The sequence below is a fragment of the Somniosus microcephalus genome, chromosome 33, assembly GCF_052327205.1.
Source record: "Somniosus microcephalus isolate GS21.2 chromosome 33, FLI_Smic_1.0, whole genome shotgun sequence".
NCBI classification, from domain to species: Eukaryota; Metazoa; Chordata; class Chondrichthyes; order Squaliformes; family Somniosidae; genus Somniosus; species Somniosus microcephalus.
The window spans coordinates 32390291-32414939 of NC_141019.1; the positions used below are offsets into that span (position 1 = coordinate 32390291).

At 42.8% G+C, this 24649-nt stretch overlaps 2 protein-coding genes across 6 annotated transcripts in view; one reads left to right on the top strand and one right to left on the bottom strand.

The window, feature by feature from the left end:
- LOC147097111 (uncharacterized) overlaps positions 1-24649 on the top strand; it is a 272785-nt gene that overhangs the window by 14437 nt on the left and 233699 nt on the right. The window lies entirely within an intron of this gene.
- sarnp (SAP domain containing ribonucleoprotein) lies at positions 696-19315 on the bottom strand. 2 transcript variants are annotated; one of them, XM_085972971.1, is made up of 10 exons: positions 19245-19313; positions 18722-18897; positions 17764-17863; positions 15358-15404; positions 12947-13029; positions 11655-11706; positions 5696-5769; positions 3604-3632; positions 2563-2588; positions 696-1612 (listed from the first exon to the last, which is right to left on the bottom strand). In XM_085972971.1, exons 2-10 carry the CDS (start codon positions 18758-18760, stop codon positions 1499-1501), a joined length of 564 nt encoding a protein of 187 aa, XP_085829097.1. In that variant the 5' UTR covers positions 18761-18897; positions 19245-19313; the 3' UTR covers positions 696-1498. The 2 variants fall into 2 exon arrangements, with proteins under 2 accessions (XP_085829097.1, XP_085829096.1); XM_085972970.1 differs by lacking the exon at positions 696-1612 and having other exon boundaries at positions 1640-2588; positions 19245-19315.

Sequence of the window (24649 nt, forward strand, 5' to 3'; positions counted from 1 at the left end):
TAGCTGCCCAGACACCCTTCATTTTAAAGCCTTCCAGACCCAAGAGCTAAACCCAGAAAAGAGTCCCCTGAGTCAGCTGCTATTGAAACTAAGTACTCCTACTCAGCCGGACCCTGACCAGTCACAGACCAACACTGCCGTCCAAACACCAATCCGAGTGAACCAAATAATTAAACAATGCAAAGAAACCTACCTGGAACATTGGAACAAAATAACCAAAAGCCAAAGCAGATTAGAATGTTACCGGGCCCTAAAAAGAGAATATAAACTGGCAGACTATCTCTCGACCATCAGAGACACAAAACAGAGACAGACCCTCACCAGGTACAGACTAAGCGACCACCAACTGGCAATTGAAAAAGGAAGATACAAGAAATCCTGGCAGCCTAGAGAGAATAGAATATGTGATCAATGTCTGGCCGGCGAGGTTGAGACAGAGATGCATTTCCTCCTAAAATGCGAAAAATTCAACACAAGAAACATATTATTTGACAAGCTCAGCCAAACAACCCCAGATTTCAAAGAATTGGATGACCTGTCAAAATTAAGATTATTCCTGGGAGAAGGAGACAGACCATACCTTGGTGCCAAATATGTAACAACATGTCACAACCTGAGGACTGTTTAACATTAATACTGAATGTAACCAACGATGTTCAACGACTGTTTAAATTAATATTGTTTAAACTAATATTGTATGTACCCAACGAAGGTCAAAATTGTTTGACACCTACAGAATGTTGGAAAACTGTACTTTTTGTTATGTAAGTTTTGGCAATATGGTTCCCTGTAAACTTTCATGCCAATAAAGCATTTGAATTGACAGACACACACAGACAGACACACAGAGACAGACACGATGTAGTTTTATGCAGCTACAGCATATAACGACAGGGTCTACTGTTCTGTTATTCTTCCGTAGTTTCTTAAAGCTTAAACATTACATGATGTAATGAACAGTCTCCGTAATGTAGTGATCCCATTTTCTCTGAACATTTTCAACAGTGTACCCTGTGGCCCACTATCACACTTCTGTAGTTACTCTTCATTCAAAATTCCCCGAAACTCCATTAAAACTAAAAAAAAAAGCAATTGTTTAATGATCAAGGAACCCACTGCCAAGAATCCCCACCACAACTCTGCACAATGGACACATTTGCCATATTCCTTCTTCAATGGCACACCTGAATAGAATGCAGATTCTGTTTCTTCAAAAATGATAACCGAGATTGCTCCCTTATTGTACAAATAGACTGCCACAGGGGTCCTGGTCTGCACCACATTTAAACATCGTGACCCAGTGAACATGCCATTTAGGATATCGGTCACTGGGTAGTGTTTAAAATGTCAAACAAACAAGACATCCTCCACTTCTTCCCTCGTCAGAAAAACACTCAGACCAAACCAGCAAGGTAGAAGGAAAGCACAGGATGGGCGATTTTTTATTCCAACCTCAAAAATTACCACCCAAAAGTAGAACAAGTTTTTAACTCTCCGACTACGACAAATCAGTTTGCACCTTAAACCGAGAGCCGTTACCTACCTTTTTTGAGAGTGATGATACATTCATACCAAATCTTTCAGCTCTCTCTCTCAATTTTTCAGCACTGATCTGAAAGTTAAGAGTAAGCCTTCAGAATATTTGAGTAAGTTTGATACATTACAGTCAAACTAATCACTTCTCCCTGCCGATACGGTCAGAACAACAACAACTTGCATCCATACGGCACCTTTATCATAGTCAAATGTCCCAGGGCGCTTCACAGAAGCGTTAATAAACTTCGACACCGAGCCACAAGGAGATATTAGGACAGGTGACCAAAAGCTTGCTCAAAGAAGTAGGTTTTAAGGAGGGTCTTACGGGAGGAGAGGTAGAGGGGTTTAGGGAGGGAATTCCAGAGCTTGGGGCCCAAGCAGCTGAATGGTGAACTGATGAAAAAAAAATTAAAAATCGGGGATGCTCAAGAGCATCACGGAGACAACAACTTCCATTTATATAGTGCCTTTAACACAGTACAACATCCTAAGGCACTTCACAGGAGTGTTAACAAAATTTGACAGCGAGCCACGGAAGAGGTTACAGAGATAGGGAGGGGCAAGGCCATGGAGGGATTTGAAAACCAAGAATGAAAATTTTAAAATAGACACGTTGGCGGACTGATTTTAAATGATATTAGAATATATATCAAGACTGCACGTGAAGCACTTTTACAAATACCCTTATTCATTACTAAGCTTAAGGGCCCAATTTAGGTTGGAATTTGCATTGTTGCATGTGGTTGACTCCATTTCCAGGGCACATGTTGCAAGCTATTCCTGTTGGAAGCCATTTTAAACAATGGACAACACACATTCTGACCACTCTGCAGCGTTAGCAAGTTATTTTAGAAACGAAAGACACGTCACCAGTGACCATGTTGGATTCCATGTGAACACATCAAAGTTTGGAAAAGAGAGATGTTGACATTTACCACTCAAAAATGATGAGACAATCAGACAAAGTGCAGATGGGAGTTTGGATGGTACTAAACTTTTTTTTTTTTTTTTTTTTTTTAAACTTACCACAGTTTTGATATTCCCAGGAGTACCTGAAATAGAAAAAATGTGATTCACTCTCCCCAGCCTGGTTAACAGTTCAAAGTACAGGAACACTAAAGACACATCTTCAAATACTGGAAATTGAGCACTACACATTACGGGTGTACACATCCTGGAATATTAGATATAAAAATGTAATACAGAATTGCAACAGCATGACAAATGCCTCAAGACAATAAAAAAGTCATATAATAATGACCTTAATGAGGTACCAGAAACTAATATGCAAGTTGACAAAGCTACTGCCCAATTTTCCCGGACTGGCAAAGTCGGGATATCCAACATGCGAGCGGAAACTGGATTCTTCTAAGCAGTCCAAGACTATTAATCACCATGATCACTAAATAGATTTTTGGTACAGATGAAAGTCCAACAGCAATCGAATTAATTGAAGTAGAGCTGCTGGGAGGGATGCAAGCATCCTCCACTTCAGAATCTGAACACCTGGCCTGCGCCGAGCACCTCCCCAGCATGGTAGGGCCAAGGCCAGGGACTCGAGATGCAGAGGACTGTGGGCAGACAGACAGACACACACATGGTTAAAGGGGAAAAGAACTTCAAGCGAGAATAGTATTTTCAAAAGATCAGAACAAAGTGACTTCATCTGTTACAGGCTTTTCCTAAACATCGGAACTGGTTTTTTTTTTTTGGGGGGGGGGGGGGGGGGGGGAGGAAGGAGAAGAGATGGAGAGGGTGCAGGGAAGTGAAATAGAATGAAGGCTCCAAGAACAGGTTTTAAAAAGGTGATATTTCTTGAAGCACTCAATTCCTTTTGTTGGAGACACAGGGGAAGGAAAGAGAAAAATACAAGTGTGTGGTACTCTCACCACCCACACCCCACCTACTCCAGATTCTGCAATTTGAAATACACTTGTACCAATCTATCATACGGAGCGGTAGAGTTTACAGATGCATGGGATGATAGCTACTTTTGCTTTTCTCTTTAGTTTTATTTTTAAACCACATCTAAAAAGTTGATCAACACAAGGATGATTTTGTTCTTACCTTTTGTTGCGACAACAGGCAAACCAAACCTATTTTGGAAAGAATAAACGTTAAAGGTTAGAATCTCTGACAATCTATCTAAAAAAAACTAAAAGATACTGTGGGATAGACCACTGTCAATCTCACTCTTGGGCTCAGCTTGTTCTATACAGCCATTTAAAAACTGGCAGCTGATTACTGCATCAATACTGCCATCTTCTGGACACGATTTACTCAGGATACTTAGAACAAGGCTGTGAAGAGCGGAAAGAATGAAGCTCAGTTGATCTGTGATCACTTGTATTTTTGATTTCCCAGCCAATGAAAGTTTTATTTAAAAAGAAATACCCAACTTCTCAAAAACATGAATTTCAGAAGGTAGAGGGCAAAACATACAACTGCCCAGGATGGAACCCTAGATGCATGCCTCAGCATTTAACCCCTTCACCAACAGTTAAGGTTATTCAGCTGCCTGTGAATTGGCCTCTGAACTTTGAATTGGTTTGTTGATTGCAGAGTTTTGTTAATATTAGAGCACCGTATTCACCATGTGACTTGTATAGTTCAAACAGTTTACAGAGGAGGAATTTCTTCACCCAGAGAGTGGTGAACCGGTGGAATTCTCTACCACAGAAGGCAGTTGAGGCCAATTCATTAAATATATTCAAGAAGGAGTTAGATATATTTCTTAAGGCTAAAGGGATCAAGGGATATGGGGAGAAAGCAGGGACAGGGTACTGAGTTTGGATGATCAGCCATGACCTTATTGAATGGCGGAGCAGGCTCGAGGGGCCGAATGGCCTACTCCTGCTCCTATCTTCTATGTTTCTATGTTTCCAGATTAAAAAGACACAACAGTGCACACAAAGTCCATCACTCGAGTGCAGTTAATCCACAACTAAATTTGGGAAATGCGTTTCCTCTCCCCTTCTCCGTCAAGTCCAATTCAGTTTTCACCAAAACGCACATAGGTAATTTCCAGCAGGAGTCACTGGACAGCATTCAGGGGCGGATTTGCTCCTCTTCAGCCGAGAGGTGTCAATTGTACCACTGGACTGCGACGATCGGGTAAGAGCAAAGACTTGGGATAAAAAAAACCATGTAATCAGAAATATAAAAATGGAGCATTTATTTAACTAAAATAAGTCACCAAGAAACAGATTTGTATTACATAAATGAGGAGAAATAATTACATAAAGAACAGCTTCACCAACAAGAACACAAGAAATAGGAGGAGTCGGCCATACGGCCCCTCGAGCCTGCTCCGCCATTCAATAAGGTCACGGCTGATCGACCGCGACTCAACTTTCCCGCCCGATCCCCATAGAGTCCAAAAATGTAAGTAAATCACTGCGCACAACCAGGTGAGGAATGTCAATAAAATTTAAAATGTTACATTCCTTCCAACACCCGATCTCATTTTCTACCCTAGTCATGTGCTTCAACTCCTGAATGCTGTCCAGTGACTCCTGTTGGAAAGCGTGCATTGACATTTGTGAAAATCAAATGGGATTCAACAGTGATCCCATCTGGGTAAACAATGCGACATTCACTGACCAAGTGCCAACCATAGTAATACCTAGTCCCTGCTAAATAATTCCTTTAATCAGAATTTAATTCTTTTTTAAATGGTGTATTACTCGGTAACATATGCACTTGTACATTTCCGTTTATGCAACTTATTACAATTAAATGTGCTATGAGGCTGCGGAATGCAGTACTGAAGCAGAGAACAGGTCAACGTTTAAGAATCGGTTAGATAGCTGGTTGAAGGAAAGGGGGACTAAAGGGATAGGGGAACATGGCAGGTAAATATGATTAGGATTACTGCTCTCGTGGAGGCTAAACAGACACGGACCGGTTGGGCCAAATGGCCTGTTTCCATATTGTAATTTCTATATAACTGGTCCCAACAACTCACCACCTTTGCACTGTGATGTCTGTATTATTAACATATACACGGCACAATGTGACAGCTCAACTGTCCATTTGCCTGAAAAATTGGTGCCCCCCCTTCAAATAAAATACACGCTACACTGAAATAGAAATAGATTTGACAGCACAACTGCATTCTGAGCGCCATTTCCAAACCTTGGTTTTGTGCAATAGTTACCGTGCAGCGCGAGCAGCTTTCTTACTCTCAGCTGTCCCTGGTACATTGAACCGCTCTGCTCTTTTCTTTAGCCTCTATGTAGAGAAAAAGAAAAAAAGATTAAACACAAAATTCATTAAGCATGCCGAGCCACTTCTCAATTTTAAGTTCAGACAATCACATTAATTCCCCGACAGCAGTAAGTTCACAGGATGCAGTGCGAGGTACACACCTACATCCTGGGTTTGACCGCCCAGTCGGTGCCGAGTTACACTCAGCCAAGGCATTGGAAGGAACAGGATCCCTAGGTATAGGATGTACCCCAATAACAGTCACTACCTTCAAAAGGTGGGAGAAAAATGAGGATAGGGGGAATAATCCTCCTAAATACCATTAACACCAACTGACAAGCAGCACCAATTTAATTGTAAACAAATTATTCAGAAGTGCAGGATTAGGTTAAAACCGGTGTTGACTTTTTTTTATGTCCTTACTTTTCTCATTCTTCTTTCTCTGCTTTCCCATCCCAACAAAATTTAGTTGCAACGGAAGAGATTCTTTGATGTTTTAAAGCTTTTCTCCTCTTCGTGGCCTCCTGTAACAGATACCATTGTCTGACCAAGAGGATCAGCAAGCCTCTTCCAATTTTACCAAGAGGACCAGCAACAGTCCCATTTTCCCCTCTCAACATGGGCAAGTACTTGGGCTCTGCTCTGGATTTCCCCATGCAGCAATGGCTAAAGGTGCTTTTACACTGCAGTGGTTATAGGGGATCGGCGCTGTACTGGCCACTTGGTGCCACATTCCTCCGTTACATTTTTACCCAGCACCCTGCTGCATCAGCTGTTGGCAGTCACACCTCAAGCCCCAGAGACATTTTTAACCGCAGACAATAGCAAACTTCTAGCTTTTTTGCCATCAGCTGCACCACTGCATGGCACAGGACATTACAGCACCAACTTAACCAAAAACTGTTCACAAATGGCTCAGGGCCAATGACTATCAGCATTTAAAATACAAAATGCTCTGCTTCCCATGGCAGTGAAGTACGATTGAAGCATGTTAACATACTACAGAACATTGCATGTGCCATTCTCAAAAACTTACAGTAGTGAAAGCACTCACTGATGGGAATCACAAGAGTCAAGTTACAGCTCGTTTAGATCCAGTACTGCTCACAAAGGTAAACAGTGTTGTTCAAGAATATCGCCACCTTTTGATTAACAATGTACAAAGGTAAATGTAGTAAACAACTTTTGCTGTGTTTGGTATTTATGACCAGTAAAGAGAATTACACCTTCATTTCTGTAATTATGGCACTTTTCAAACTGATGGCTGGTCCTGTAACTTTGAACATTTCACTTTCTTTAAAATCTAGTGACAGTCAAGTGCTTATTCATTTTATTTAATCATGCTTCCCATTCAATTCTCCTTTAATATTCTGTGCTCAGCCATCATCACATTTCTTTCTCCAGCCAGAAATGACCTAGCCTGTGCGATTCGCCATGGCTGGTGCCAATGCCGCTCTACATTGGTAACAGGAAGAATGCCTCAGCCTCAAATGTTATCGCTCTACTCAAACATTTTCAAAAGAACATTTGTACAATTTACATGGTCTAGCATTAAAAAAAACCTACACATCTCAAAAATATTTCTCTAGCCCCAAGCTAAACATTTAATTGCAGCTGAGGAATCAGTTAATGGATGTCAGCATAACAATGTTGAATGGTTCTGGACTTCTGACTCATTTGTTGATCCCATCAAAAAATGAACTGTGCCTTTGCTATTATTGTAGAGCGGCCTTCGCTGTTAAGTGAAGAACACGTCACAAAAGCAACTTGAAGGGGGGAAACAGGAAAAGGAGTAAGCCATTCAGCAGATACGTGCCAAGAGACTAGTGTTGGAAGTCCACAGTGACAACCCAAACTACTTTAAATGTGAGCAGGATTTTAACCTCAGTTATTTTATTTCCAGTTTAATGAAAGGCAAACCATGTTTGACTAACTTGATCGAGTTCTTTGATGAAGTAATGGAGAGGGTTGATGAGGGTAGTGCGGTTGATGTGTACATGGACTTTCAAAAGGCATTTGACAAAGTACCACATAATACTTGTTCACAAAATGAAAGCCCTTGGGATTAATGGGACAGTGGCAGTATAGATATAAAATTGGTTAAAGTACAGAAAGCAGAGAGTAAATGAGGATAGTAACAAATTTCAGGAGGGCACAGACTGGTAAACTGGGCAGATGAAATTTAACGCTGAGAAGTGTGAAGTGATTCGTTTTGGTAGGAAGAGCGAGGCAATATGAATTAAATCGTACAATTTTAATGGGGATGCAGGAACAGAGACCCGGGGGGTGGGGGGGGGGTGGGGTGTACACAAATCTTTGAAAGTGGCAGGACAAGTTGAGAAGGCTGTTGAAAAAGCATATGGGGTCCTTGGCTTTATTAAGAGGAAGAGAGTTATGTTAAACCTTTATAAAACACTGGAGTAGTGTGTTCAGTGCTGGGCACCACACTTTAGGAAGGATGTCAAGGCCTTGGAGAGAATGCAGAGGAGATTTACTAGAATGGCACCAGGGATGAGGGGCTTCAGTTATACTCAAGAAGCTGGAGTTGTTCTCCTTAGAGCAGAGAAGGTTAAGAGGAGATTTGATAGAGGTGTTCAAAATCATGAAAGGTTTTGGTTTTGATATAGATAAGTAGAAACTGTTTCCAGTGGCAGAAGGGTCAGAAACCAGGGGACACAGATTTAAGTGATTGGCAAAAGAACCAGAGGCGACATAAGGAATCATTTTTCTTTTAAAAACACAGCGAGTTGTGATCAGGAATGCATTGCCTGAAAGGGCAGTGGAAGCAGATTCAATAGCAACTCATGAGAATTGAATAAATACTTGAAGGGAACAAATTTACAGGGCTATGGGGAAAGAGGTGAGTGGAATTAATTGGATAGCTCTACCAAAGAGCCAGCACATGCACGATGGGCCAGATGGCCTCCTCCTATGCTGCATCATTCTATGTACATTCCATTCATTTGGAGAACGCAAACACCGAAGCTTCTTAAAGAAGCTACTTACAGTTACACTCCCCCTTAATGGAACATCTGGGTAACAAGCAAAATAGTAATGTTATTCAATCGTTTCCATTGAGCAAACACTGAAGAATGTTCAAAAAGTCAAATCAGCCCACAGCTCGTTTAAAGGCACATCCCCAATGTGCAGCAATACACCAGTCACATTTTGGGATTTTAGACTTTTGTAAAAAAAAGTTACATTTAATTGTTTGCCTTTAAAAACAAAGTGTATACACACAAATTTAAAAAAATGACATGACAACAGGCAGTGAAAATGCTAATGGGCCAAGTCTTGAAGTTGTTTCCCAAAATACACAACATATTAGCACATTTTCGTAATTGATAAACACCTCGCACCCATCGTCGGGAGGTCCCTCGTCCCGAGTGCTCAGCGGGGGCTTAAAACCTGTTACATCGCCAACTTTTTCCAGTTCTGACGAAGGGTCATCGATCTGAAACATTAACTGTTTCTCTCTCCACGGATGCTGCCTGACCTGCTGAGTATTTCCAGCATTTTCTGTTTTTATTACAGAAAAAGACAGACATTCACTGACAGTTGCGTTCTTAAAGCTGAGAGAGCAAGCTTTTGTTAGGTTCAGCAGGTTAGATTGCGAGATGGTAAAACAACCCACTTACATGGGAATGCGTAGTGTGCTCATTATTTTGCATTATTACACAGAGCTGAGTTGTACTGATTGAAATAAGCGAGTCTGATCATAACTGTTGCTCTGCGAGTTCACTTGCTGTGAAATAAAACAGTTTAACCATTCGTAGCTGGCCTTGTCATCAAGTATTAACTCGGTCAGTCGTTGAAAAGATTGGCAGCGCACACAGATGAAAGACAGATACTCAGTTCAGATCACGAGAGTCCTACTGTTAACACCCTTGGGTTACACAAACGTATAGTTAGATACTGGGCAGCACGGGTACAACCTTAAACCCAAGATTCTCCAGCCACTTACAGGAGTGACTAGCACTACTGCACCCAAGAGAATATCCAAGGTTAACACCCTAAACTTGTAACATCACCTCAGCACTCTATACTTCCATTTTTCAATGAGTAGCAAGTCTGAGGTAGGGCCCCGGAAAAGGTACAGGTAGAAACCTGGTACAGTTCCCACTATTTAAAACGTCCATGTTTAAAACAGTGTCTTTTAACCAGAGCGTGATAACCATTATCTATTTGCATTATCAAGTTCAAAGTTGCCGGTTAGTCTTAAATGCTCCATTTATTTCAGGCAGAAACAGCTGTGCTTACTCACCTGCGATATTGTATGAGTGATGTACACGACAAACTGATGAAGTTTTTAAAAAATATATTTATATTGACTTATAAACAGTTCATTAGAAGTTGAACTAAGCACCAAAAACTGAAGGACAAATCAGCCAATGTATCATGTCGGAGAAATTCTTGTAGCGCTTATAATCTGCAGCCAGTGTCGAGTTTAGTGCTTATAATCTGCAGCCAGTGTCAAGTTTAGCGCTTATAATCTGCAGCCAGTGTCCAGACTTTAGCGCTTATAATCTGCAGCCAGTGTCCAGAGTTTAGCGCTTATAACCTGCAGCGTGTAGTTTAGTGCTTATAATCTGCAGCCAGTGTCAAGTTTAGCGCTTATAATCTGCAGCCAGTGTCCAGACTTTAGTGCTTCTAATCTGTAGCCAGTGCGGAGTTTAGCGCTTATAATCTGTAGCCAGTGTCGAGTTTAGTGCTTATAATCTGCAGCCAGTGTCCAGACTTTAGCGCTTATAATCTGCAGCCAGTGTCCAGACTTTAGTGCTTCTAATCTGTAGCCAGTGTCGAGTTTAGTGCTTATAATCTGCAGCCAGTGTCCAGACTTTAGCGCTTATAATCTGCAGCCAGTGTCGAGTTTAGCGCTTATAATCTGCAGCCAGTGTCGAGTTTAGCGCTTATAATCTGCAGCCAGTGCCCAGTGTTTATAATCTGCAGCCAGTGCCGAGTTTAGCGCTTATAATCTGCAGCCAGTGCCCAGAGTTTATAATCTGCAGCCAGTGCCCAGAGTTTAGCATTTATAATCTGCAGCCAGTGCCCAGTGTTTATAATCTGCAGCCAGTGCCCAGAGTTTAGCACTTATAATCTGCAGCCAGTGCCCAGTTTAGCGCTTATAATCTGCAGCCAGTGCCCAGAGTTTAGCGCTTATAATCTGCAGCCAGTGCCCAGAGTTTATAATCTGCAGCCAGTGCCCAGAGTTTGGCATTTATAATCTGCAGCCAGTGTCCAGACCCCTCTATTCAAACTTCAACAAGGAATGAAGTGAATGAGTAAAGAATTCAATAGGATGGATTCTACATACACCGCATAATTGAATGGTGTTGATGGGGCCATGGGTGCACTACAGGTGAGTGAAAGAGAAGCAGGGTCATGCTGACTGGTGTCACGGATCAGCAGTGAGCCCGGAGGCATTGGGCCACTAACACGACCCACAGACTTTGTGCGTTATACCAGCCATCGTGTATAACGGGCAAATCACGTTCACACAAACACACCAACTATAAGCAGTGGGGACTACCAGCATCCTCAACCACCCTCAGCTATCAAGAGGTGCATGACCTAATGAACAGAAAAGGGGGGAGTACATTATAGTGCAAGAGGGTTACGCGGATTAGTTATGCGGTGTTGGATCATGCATGGAATACAGTTTACTGAATGCAGAATACAAGACTTGGGGGAAGTCCTGGACATCAAGCAAGTGAATGCCTAAAAGATCAAACCATTTACAAAACAGATTGGGTGGTCTGTTAAGCTTGGTATTTTAGTTGCAGTCAGGTGTCTACAGAAGACTGGCACATAACCTTCATACAGGCAGTTAAGTTAGTTTATAAAAATGACTACTGGTACAGTTAAAATGCATGGTCAGGGCTATTTTGCAAAAGTCCACTGATACCCACCTCACTCTCCGTCATTGGTGCCATTATTTTAACCAACTTCTTTGCTGCAGTTCTGAAAAAGAAATACTTTTAGAATGCGTGTGGAAAGAGCTGAACGACATCTAATGCTCATCTTAAATAGTAACGCCCATCCGGTTTTCAGAGTTAGGAACTGCAAAAATACTCTTGCATCACGCCCAGAAATGTTACTCATCAAGCTAAGACAGTAGGTCTAGGAATAGAGCATTGACTCTCATTCAGAAGGCCCAGTTTGAAATCCACACTGGACTATCATTTGAACCCAAAGCTTCGACAGGCTGCTCGAGGTAATAGTGGAGCAATAGCTCATAGTAACGGAGTGCTTTTGTTAGAGAGCAAGAGAACGAGCGATTCCACTAGTTGCCTTTAATCAACCAATAGAGAGCAACGTTGAGGACAATGTGCACAGCTCAGTTCACCACCTCCTCCTGACTAGGATGGCAGCATGGTCAGAACAACACTAAGACCAGGGGAGAGAACAACAGAGTAATTGAATAGGGATAGACGAGACTAATCTCATCAGTACAGCTTTAAACATCAAATATTCAATGAATAACCCAAGTCAAAGATTATTCCCAATTGGCATTGGCAGGTCTTGAGTAATCTACGATACCATGCACCTCCCCATCACATTCTGTGTACCATGAGTGCAGATATTACTTTTAACATGACAAAAATACATTGTTAGTCAGGTGCTTTCGCAAAGAGATGCTCAATAGTTCACCAAAGCCATAAAGTAACGCAGGTCTGGCTAAATTACAAAGTAGAATTTTCCCCGGTATATATACACACACACAGGAAACTTTGGTTTATCCAGAGGTTAACTGTCCAGAATGCTCGAGCCACCAGCAAAAATCAGGAGCTGTTTCGTTAGGTTTTTTTTTTCTTTTCGTTGCTTTTTTTCCCCCCACCAGTCAGGCTTGCAAGGTCTCGCTGAAGCTGTTGCTAAGCTACAGAGACGCTTGCAAGGTACGGCCGACTGTTTAGAAGCTGTTGCTAAGCAACAGGGTTTGTTGCCAGATACGGAGCTCAAAATCTCCGTATGTTTCAACATTAGCGCTGGTTTGTCCGGCAGTTTTGATGGGACGGCAACAGCTCGGTCCCGTCGGTGGCGGATAGCACAAAGTTTCATATATATATATATAAAATAGGAAACTACTTCAAAAATCAGCATTTGCATGCACAGACTATTAGTCAGTACCGTAGCAGTTCTCTGGATATAGAAGGCAAGATATAGTGCAAAGCCATTTAAACAGGAATTGGTTAATATTTACTCTTCTGGTTCTTTGACAGCAACAGTTTGATCTTCAGCTTCTGGCTCAACCTTCTGCTGCTGCTGCTGTTGCTGCTCCTCCTCCTGTGTATAAAATGAAAAATATGAATGCTCAAGAATGCAGCATCTATACTTTGGACATAAGCTATAATTAAAATACTTTACCCGTAGGTATTTGTTGAAACATACAGGTTTGTGTTCAATTTTCTTTTTCATTTCAATGCAGCACAAGGAAACTTGTGATTTCCAATGCCTAGGCTGAGGCAGAGACATGATGTCCAATCACTGAACCAGAGCTCCCAGTACTTTGATTGCTTTCAATGGACAGTGGCAGCACGGAGGTCAACGCTTAGTAACATTCTGTTTCCGCGTCCCCACCTTTGACACGGGTAAACATCTCTATCAAATAATCATATAAACTCCTCTGTTCTAATGAAAATAGCCCCACTTTTTCCAAGTTTTTCTTCATATCGGGTTTTCCCAGTACCAGGCAACACCCTTGTGAATCTGTGCTGTACCCAGATTGTAACATCCTTCCTATAGTGTGGAGCCCAAAACTGCACACAGTACTCCAGCTGCGGTTTTATACAGATGTACCACATGCACCTCGACTTTAATGTTCTATACCTCTTGCCATAAAATCAAGTATTGCATTAGTTTTTTTTTTATAAATGGCTTTATCTACTTGATGTGCTCTAATTAATAGTGAACCTGAACCCCCAAATCCCTCTGCTTTTTCACCCAAATAAATTCTATAATCCACAACTCCTGAAATGTGGTACAGCTTCCGGTCGCCTGTCATTTTAATTCACCGCTCCATTCCCACTCGGACCTCACCGTCCTCGGCCTCTTGTATTGTTCCACGGAAGCTCAACGTAAACTCGAGGAACAGCACCTCATCTTCCGATTAGGCAGTCTGCAGCCTTCCGGACTCAATATCGAGTTCAACAATTTCAGATCATAAGCTCGGCCCCCATTTCATTTTCTCTTGTAATTGTTCCACTCCTTTCCCCACCCCCCCCCCCCTTTCCTTTTGTTTCTCTCTCACACCTGGCAGCTATCTTTTGCCCTGCCAGTACACTTTACACCGAATCCCAGCCTATTACCATCTCGTCTAGCTTCTAATCTCTTTTACTTCTTTTGTTTCTTTTATTCTTTTGTCCGATCGCAGCCCTGCCTCCGATCTAGTTTCTTTTCTTTCCAGTTTTGAAGAAGGGTCCAACCCAAAACGTCAACTCAAATTTCTCTCCACGGATGTTGCCTGACCTGCTGAGTTTTTCCAGCATTTTCTGTTGTTATTTCCTGAAACATTTCAATTGATCTAAACATATCCTGTATTACAAGACAAAAAAAGTTTTAAAAAGTTGAATTATCCAAGTGCATGTTTTTCCAAAGTCTTGGGACACGGTGTGTGATGTACAACTGACTCATAACTGGAGTGGGCAATTTGACCCAGCTGGTGCAGCCGAGTCAACTCAGATTCTCAAAAAGCTATTTAAAAAAAAAACCTTTTATCATCCATAAAATTTTCCAGTATTCAAGTGAAACTTTTTCAAACGTTCAAGATCACGGTATTAATTCTTCAACTAATCATCGTGCATTGACCAGAGCATACTAATGGTCAGCACAAACTGAAAGAACAATTAATATGACTGCTGAAACTGTACATTATTCAGAGGTCATTTCATGGCAGTAACGGAACCTCAGGGTTCAGGTGAGGATTTGGATACTGCCGTGTAATCTTTCCCAGGAATCCATTACTCGCAGGTCCCGACCTAGGTATTAGATAAGAACACAAGAATTAGGAGCAGGAGTGGGCCATACGGCCCCTTGAGCCTGCTCCGCTATTCAATAAGATCATGGCTGATCTTCTACCTCATCTCCACTTTCCCGCCCTATCCCCATATCCCTCTATTCCCCTGGAGTCCAAAAATCTAATTGATCTCAGCCTTGAATATACTCAACAACTGAGCATCCACAGCCCTTTGGGATGGAGAATTCCAAAGATTCGCAACCCTGAGTGAAGAAATTCCTCCTCATTGCAGTCCTGAATGGCCGACCCCTTATTCTGAGACTGTGACACCTTGTTCCAGACTCTCCAGCCAGGGGAAAACATCCTCCCTGCATCTACCCTGTCAAGCCCTCAAAGAATTGTATATGTTTCAATGATATTCTGATTAAGAAAATGACAAACTTTGTATAGAGGAAAATGAAACAGACGGCAGTGTGAGAAGCTCCAATTGGCCAGGGCCAGGACTGCAGATATCGCCAGTTACTCACCTCCACTGTGCCAGTACCTCAGAAGCGAGCTACTGCTCTTCATCCAGCCAAAGACGACAAACAAAAAAATCTTTTGATGACGGGGTCACAAAATTCTAGAAACTAACGACATTATATAAAGATATTATTTACCTCTGTATCTTCAGCTAGAACATCCTCCTCATTCACTTCTTCCTCAGCTGCAAGAGAAATAATAGTGAATGGATACTGGGCCTATACTAGTTTGAAATTGCAAACAAAGGAGCAAGGACTTGGATTTAACAGAGTTATCTATATATATTGAGTCATTCTACTAGAGGCCCTGCTTAGTAAAATACTAGAACAGTGACAAAGGTAGAGGGAAGTACAGTACAAGAAATAAAGACAAAAATACAAAATATAAAAACTTCCCCTGTAAGGGGGTTTAGAAAAAGCGCATGTATATTTTGAGTTCATCAAACGTTCTCCCCCTACATGTTACGTTTCCTTTAAGTATAATGACATTAAGCCAGTACATTGTAACCCTTTGAATAACAGATGCCTGTGTTTTGGAATGGAATGTTGGATTGGCAGACCCAAGTTTTTATCACTAATCATCTGCTCTGCCAGCTTACCTCGCCTTCACGGCATTGATGCTGATCACACTCCATTATCTCATCTAAGTACACACACACAGCTGAAGTACCCCAAATTAATATAATGAACCAATGTTAATTAGTTTTTTTTACACTGTCAGAATGGTAAATCCTCAAAACCGGTACCCCAATATTGAGACTCACACTTTAAACAGTAACATGCAAGCGAGCGGGGCGAATTCTAACCTTTTCTGGCTAGTTTTTTTAAAAAAGGGCACCCTGCTGGTTAGGATCCAGTTTGTTAGAACATTAGTCAAAAAGAACAGCAATTCTATTAGAGGTCTATTAAGTTAATGGACTAGTTGTTTCCTTTTAAGGATTAACATGTTACCCAAGTGATAAATCCAATCACAAAGTCACTGAATTTGAACTTCTACACAAGCATTTGTTTCATGGCTACTTTTAAAAGCATAAACATGAATGAGGACACAATTAGGTTTAGGCATCAAATCTGCAGAATAAAGTTCCTGATTAAAGAGGAAGCTTATTCTGCCATCAAGTACTTTGAATGTTTAAGCATTCGCCCCTAGATGTTTTATGATTAGAGATTATTTCAATTACTAAATGACTGGTTAGCATGGCCTGGTCAGACTCTCCATTTTGTCAAAACAAGAAAGTGCATAGGTCAGTGAAGATCTGAAAGAAAACAATGGGTTAATGCATTTCAGTTTTTCTTTCTACTCTTCGTTATGTGGCCTGTGAGCTTAACATCTGGATATCACACGGAGGCAGTCAGCAAAACTGTCCGAATCGATGGAGCATTAGAATTATCCCCGCCCCAAAATCAATGTTCAGATTTTATTTTTTAAAAAGCACACACCCGATGACCACAGGGTTAAGTTGAAGGAGTAAGCCTCAGGCATTTTTAAAAAGCCATAAATTGCAAATAATTCAATTCTAACAATAATCCAGAACTAATATTTTGCATAAATGTACACACACTAATATAATCTACTGAAAAAATACACAGTAGAAATCCACATGCAGCAGACCAAGGGTTAAACCAGAACTGTTTGAAAAATGAAGACCTCTCTCCCATCCCCACTCTTCCAAAGCAGTCACTTCAACAGGGATGGGCTGCAGGAACTGCAATCTAAACCAAAATCCCTGGCAGCACAAAGTACAAGGACACACACAAGATTGCAAGATAAATAGACAAGGAAAGCAATTTGGCCCATTTTAGCTTATTCATCTAAAACACCTAAAAGTCCTGTCAAAACATCCCACTGTCTCTTCAATCAAGTGATCCCAGAACTTTTGCCTTCACTACCCTAACTGAAAGCCTATTCCTAATCTTGATCATTCTTCATGTGAAGTTTTAAATTTGCCTTTCACTTGTTTATGCACTTTGTTCTACCTTCATGGAATACCTTGGATTAACACAATAGAGCACCCATTATATTTGTCATTGAACCTGACCCAAAGAACATTGTCAGAGGCACAACCAGATACACAGTCTCTATTTAAAAAAAAGTGAACTTAAAGTTGATGGGTAATGAGTAATCATTCACTTTCATAAATCAAAATATACTAATGCTTGAAGAACCTAGAACAAGTTTACACTGAGAATACTAAACCAGTGTAAAACCATTACAAGACAGCATTCCAACAAAGATTAATTACAGGTAGGAATCAATTGACATTATAACTGGGAAGCACAAGCAGTTTGATCAACTGATTCCAACCAGATGATTACCTGGAATGACTCAACCACCCCTTTATACAGAAATCAGCCAATTTACAATCTTGAATTCAGTGTACTCTCTTGTAACATTGGATCTCAATGGGATGTTTTGCAAGTGCAACACACTTTGGGGAACTAAACAAGAATTTGCAATCCTTCATAAACTATAAACTCCTAGATTAACTATTTTTAAAAAGCCCATATAATTTGTGTGCGATTAAATAGCAATCATGACTTTACCATGTTCTTCCAGGTAAGCCTGCAGTCTCTGGATGAGATCCTGCTTGTTTCCTTTAGTATCCAGTTCTCTTGAAGCACATTCTTGTCTCAGTTCTGTCAACTAAAGCAACATGGAGAAAGTAATTAAATAGTGATAGGCTAGACGAACCTCATCGGTACAGCTTTAAACATCAAATATGGAGGTTTACAGCATAGAAAAACCACCATTCTTGTTTGTGCTGGCTCTTTGCTAGAGCAATCCAAAACTAATCCCACTGCCCGCTCTCTCCCCCCATAGCCCTGTATCAATCCCAAACTAACCCCACTCTCCCCCCATAGCCCTGTATCAATCCCAAACTAACCCCACTCTCCCCCCATAGCCCTGTATCAATCCATAGAATGTGGATTAACCAATGGCTTGTACAGGTTACTTCTTTGCTCTTAAACAATTCCCCTTTACAAAACCCAAAGTGTGTTATTTTTATTGTTTTATGTACCTGCACACTCACTTTCAGGGAATTATATCCCATTTAAAACATCTGTAGTACACAGTACAGTAGCAAAAGCGGAGACTAAAGAACATGGCACAAACAGACCTAGGGTCTTCCTGGTCTCGGTGGCTCGTGACTTCCCTGGGCGGTGCACTTACCCACTAGGCCATTGGGGAAACCATGTGTTTCTTCTCAATGCGGCACTCGGGACATTCCCAGTACATTTATGTCGCTTAAAGGATCGGGGAACTTTGGAATAACAGAAAAGTAACCCCCGCCCTCAGAGAGAGAGAAAAAAAATCAGCCGCCAATGTCCCCACGGGTCTCAGCAGTGTAATCCCGGGGGGATTAGAATGGGGACGCTGAAGCGCGGCGACTGCTCGATCAGTCAATGTGAAGCGGGGGATTCAGTCACAGAGCCTTCACCCTAAGCGCGGACCACCCCCCACTCGCCCTGTCCCACGGCCCCGGCCTTCAGCTCCCTTTACCTTCAGTTTGCTAATGTCTACCGCCGTCCTGTCCGCCATCTTGCCAGACTCTTCTCCTCCCACCGCCGCTCGCCGCCTGTCCAATAGCGAGCCGCTTTAGTCACCGTCCAACAAGCCGCCGCGCTATTGGCTCAGAAGAGGCAACGGGCAGCTCAATCAACAGTTGCTATAGAGACCTGAGGAAAAAGAGAAATATATAAATTATACTAGAGTAAAGAAAATAGAGTAAAACCTGCAACAATATTTCCCAACATTTGAGAACAAATAACGATGGAAATGAAATTTTAAAATCATCCATAGTTCTGGTGATATGGCAGCAGTTTGAAGCGGTTCTCTAGAAAATGCTGGAAAAACTCAGCAGGCCAGGCAACATCCGTGGAGAGAAAATAGAGTCAACGTTTCGGGTCAAAACCCTTTATCTTTGTCTTGTTTTGCACACTTTGTACAAAAATAATAAATTGCAGGACAATGGCGTATTACAGTTTAAACTCTTTTATGAAGCATCAGGTCTGATCTGACTCACAGCAGTACAGCACTGTGTGGACAAAATGGAGTCAGGACCCCCTGGGTCTTCCAAACAATAGCAGTCCTTACAGATGCCTGCAGGCTAATGACAATTCAGCATGTGATCACATGTGAATATAATAGGTATTCCTTACAGATGCCTGCGGGCCAATGATAATTCAATATGCAAATGTTACATCCCCTTTTAAAAGAAAAATGTTATGCATTACTTTTAAACCTTTCTTCTACATAATGTTCTCAGTAGCATCAACATATAAGTAAACTCAACGTTTAACTAGCACTGAAAACATCTCAACGTTTCAATAACGATGTACAGTTTTTTTTAGGGCAGCGATCCGCCTACACCCTTTGACAGTTCACAAGTCAAGGATAACTCTAGGCTTGACCTCTCGTCAGAATGACGGTGTTGTTCCTTGGTGTTCAGGAGGTGCCTGCGATTGCGGCGGTACACCTGTCCTTCTGGAGTGCAGACGTGATACGATCGCTCAGTGTCAGCTGGCTGGATGACGACTGCTGGCTTCCAGTAGTCATGCTCCAGGATTCTGACAGATTCTCCATTGTGCAGCGGCGGCAGTAGTCTAGCTGACCTGTCATAGTATCTCTTTTGGTGTTGCTGTCTCTGTACACGTTTTGCATGCACTTGCTTGCGGCCGACAACCTGCCAGGGCCTGTCTGGGATACGGTGAGGTATCATGGGCTCTTTGACATTTGATGGGTGGCGTTCTAGACGAATGGAACATTTTCCGACAATGTCCTCAATGTGTTTGCACATTCCGGGCCAAAACATAATGTCACGTGCTCTTTGTTTGCATTTTTCCATGCCCATATGTCCAGCATGAATTTTTGTCAACATCTCTTCTCTGAGACTGGTAGGAATGATGATTTTCTCCCCTTTGAAGACGATTCCATTGATTTGTGACATTTCGTCTCTGTGGTTCCAGAATTCAGATATGCTCTGAGGGCATTTCCTCCTTTCCTCAGGCCATCCTTCATGTATGACTTTGCTCAGCAGTGTGAGTTGTGCATCTTTCTCTGTTCCTGCTCGGATCTCCTTCAGTTTTGAGTCACTCACAGGTAAGCTGTTGTACACCATGTGCACCTGCACATCCATGCCTTCACTGAGGCTGTTATCCTGGTAGCTAAGAGACTTTCTGGAGAGCGCGTCTGCGACAGGAATGTCTTTGCCTGGACGGTGAATGATTGTGAAGTCGTACTTCTGTAGCTGAAGGATCATTCTCTGTAGCCTTGGTGGGGCTGCGGCTAGTGGTTTCCTCATGATTGACTCAAGGGGCTTGTGGTCGGATTCCACAATGACTTGTCGGCCATAGACGTACTGGTGGAAACGCTTACATCCAAACAGAATTGCATATAACTCTTTCTCGATTTGAGCATAGTTGATTTCACTGTCTGTGAGAGATCTGGAAGCGTAGCCGATGGGCTTTCCTTCTTGCAGTAATACTGCGCCTAGTCCGTACTTTGATGCGTCCACTTGTAGTCTGAGCTCTTTGTTGGGGTCAAAGTAGGCAAGAACCGGTCCTGGTTCTCTGGTGATTAGGTCTTTCATTTTCTGAAATGCTGTGTCATGTTGTTTGTCCCACAGGAACTCATTGGATTGTTTGAACAACTGACGCATGGGTGCGTTGATTTCGGAGAGGCTCAGGGCAAACTTGGCTAAGTAGTTAACCATGCTTAGTGCTGTCTCTAGCTCTGCGCGGTTCTTCGGCGGCTCCATCTTCTTGATGGCGGAGATTTTCTCTGGATCCGGCTTAATGCCATCAGTTGAGAGGCGATGCCCGAAATAACTGATCTCGGTGGATCCGATTATGCTTTTCTCGGGGTTGAGCCGGATGCCTTTCTCCCGTGATCTTTGTAGCATCGCCCAGAGGTTCCTGTCATGTTCCTCTCTATTCCTGCCATAGATGAGGATGTCGTCTACGATTGTGACTACTCCGTCGAGGCCTTTATAGGTTTCGTCGATCTTCCGCTGGAATTCATCCTGAGCTGAGATAAGACCAAATGGTAAACGCAGAAATCGGTAGTGTCCAAATGGTGTGTTGAACGTTGTTAGCTTAGATGACTCTTCCGTGAGCTTGATAGTCCAGTATCCTGATCGTGCGTCCATTACACTGAAGTAACGTGCTCCCACTAGCTTGGGTGTGATGTTATCTAGCGTTGGTAGAGGGTAGTGAGGGTGTTTGATAGCCTTGTTCAAATCTCTGGGGTCGAGACAGACTCTGAGCTTGCCTGTATGTGGTTTCTCAACCACTACTAACGCGTTGACCCACTCTGTCGGTTCTGTTTCCCGGACGATGATTTCTGTAATCTCCATGCTCTGCAGCTCCTCCTTCAGGCGACTACGTAGAGCAAGGGGTATCCTTCTCGGTGGGCAAACCACAGGGGTTGCTGCTGGGTCAAGGTGAATAGTGCATTCACCTGGGAATAGTCCGGTTCTTTTGAAAACATCAGCAAACTCCTCCATGACTGTCTGCTTCTCAACTGGTGCTGTCAATGATAGCACTAGCTTGACGAGGTCCATGTCTAAACATGCCTTTAGACCTAGCACTGGAGGTGCTTGAGTGTCAACAATGTAAAAGTCCAACATCATGTCGCTTTCTTTGTACATGCATTTCATCACGCATGTGCCTTTTACAATGAGCTGCTCACCCCCATAGCCGGTCAGTCTGCGTGAGGTGGGCTGTAGCTCACACTCATCCTTCAAGCTGTGATACTCACTCAGAGGAATTACGTTAACCTGAGATCCAGTGTCTAGTTTAAACCTAAGCTTTTGCCCTGTTTTCCTATCTCAATATCGGCATAGGCTTGCTCAGTCCCTGAAATCTGTTTTTTCTGTGACACAGAATCAATAAACAGTTCCTCTGCATTTGGCTCTCTATCTGGCATTTAGCTGTCACTCACTGTGTGTACTGCTTTTCCGAAAACAGTCTTGCAAACTTTAGCAAAGTGGTTCCATTTACCACATTTAGTACATTGCCTTCCTTTGGCAGGGCAGTACTCCTTTTCTCCATGCCAGTTGTTTCCACAATATCCAGTTTTTGAAGCGTTTTATGTCTGTGTCACCCATTTTTAGAACTCTCGCTGTTCTTTCTGTTCTGAAACACGCTCTCTGAGTGGTGTTCTTTGGTGTGTGTCTATTAACTGCGTGCACTGTCTGTTCACGCGAGCTGCTCGTGGCGCCGGTTATGGTTTTCAACTGTGCTTGGGCTATCTCGTGCGATCTAGCTATGTCCATAGCTTTGTCCAGCGTTAGCCCGGACCCAACATTCAAAAGTTTCTCTCTCACTTTAGCTGAATGTATTCCAAACACGATGCGGTCTCTGACCATCTCATCTTTATCTTCTGCATATTCACAGTCTTTTACCAGTAGTTTTAACTCAGTCACGAACTGTTCAAACAACTCACTAGCTCCTTGTACTTTCTCCTGAAACTTGTACCTAGCGAATATCGTATTTGTCTTGGACATCACATATGATTCAAAATGGTCAAAATAACTTTTCAGTACCTTTGCTTCATCTGCGGTGAGAGACCATGTGTTAAAAATGTCTCTCCCTTTTTCTCCGATCCACAGGAGTAGGTAGCTGCATCTTTCTTCCTCCCCTTTGCTTTTCAACGGACCCGAGAACATTAATTCCACGTGTTGCTTGAACTTGCACCATTCTCTATGTAAGTTCAAAGATTCCCAATCCATTCGAGGCAAGGCAGCTCCAACGATGTCCATTTCAAATCCCTGTTCTGACACCATGGGCTAGATTTTCAGGGAGCCGTCAGGCGGGGTTCCAGGCGTGTGGGGTGGGGGGGGGGAAATCCAGACTTTGGAGGTCCCGACACCATCCCGCCCAAAACCCCGCCCCACGTAAGTTTCAGGGGCGGCGGGTACCTGCCCCGCACTGGGACCCGCCAAAACCAGGCGGGAAGGGATTAGTGCCAATTAACTGCCAACAGGCAGTTTTTAGCCTAATCCCCATTTTGAGGGGTTTCGTGTGGGTTTCCCGACGGCTCCAAACCACGCCAGGTTAGAGCAGCGGGCCGTCGGGTTGAATGAGTTGGAGGGGTCGCGATGTCGGTGCGCAGGTGAGTGATGGGTGCATGAGTGTAAAGGTAAGTGTGTTTGGTGTGTCTAAAGTGTGTAAAGAACTTTTACTTACCTTTACTTACCTTAACAGCCTTTCTTCCTGTAGGCATCGGGAGCGCATCACTCAGCCGGAACTGAAAGCTGAACGGCTGCGATCTGTCAAAAGTGACAGCCTTCAGCTTTGAGTGCTGCTGAGATTTCTAAATGAGTCTGCGTAGAAGGACTCATCTTAGAAATCAGACTGTCAGTGTTTGACAGCTTCAAACAGCTGTAGAACACTGATATTTCATCTGTCAGAAATCTTGACAGATGAAATTTCAGTCTGTGACGTCACCTGTTGCCGGGTGGCCCTTAATTGGCCTGCTGAGCCCGCTGGGCGGGCTCAACAAGGTCAATCAAGGGAAAATCGCGCGGATTGGCCGGACGTCAAAGTAGGCGGGTCAGAAACCTGAAAGGGGAAGTCCCGCCTTCTTCCCGACAGGTTCGACAAAATCAACCCCCATGTCTTGTTTTGCACACTTTGTACAAAAATAATAAATTGCAGGACAACAGAGTATTACAGTTTAAACTCTTTTATGAAGCATCAGGTCTGTGATCTCAATCATACAGCACAATGGGGAAAAGATGGCGTTAGGACCCCTAGCCTCGGGTCTTCCAAACAATAGTAGTCCTTACAGATGCCTGCAGGCCAATGATAATTCAATATGCAAATGTTACACACTGGTTCTCCCTTATCTATTCTACCAGTTACATCCTCAATAAGACACTTTATACCCTGCAGTGCCCACCAGTTGCAAAAGGCCTCAAGTATACTGGCAGACACGGCATGCTCCCTCTCCAAGGGCAACCGAGCACGGAGAACACCCTGGAAGAGGCAGCCAGGGCGAACCCCTGGAGCAACAGCTGGAAGAAAAGTAAATGGGAGAAATCCGTGTGTTCTGTGGCTATGTCTGCTCCCGGGTGCCCCTGGAAAGAGAGCATGCGGTGTCTGCAGGTACGCTTGGGGCCTTCATGTGACCAGTGGGCATCGGAGGGACTGGAGTTCATTGTAGACACAGAGAATAATGTTATGATTTGGCTTATTAGGTTTCCTTTCGTTTTACTCATGGTTTGGAGTTTATTGTTTGTGCCCTTTTCAAAAGGAGCACTTTTTGTTCATTTGATCCTTAATTAATGGTCATCCTAATTGGCAATTAAAAAGAGGGAGGAATGAGTCTGTGGAGACCCAAGGACCACTCTCTCCGATCGAATGTGCCATTTGAAGTAGCTGCTGAGAGAGCTGGAGAATTTGTACTGGGCGCACTGTTTAACCC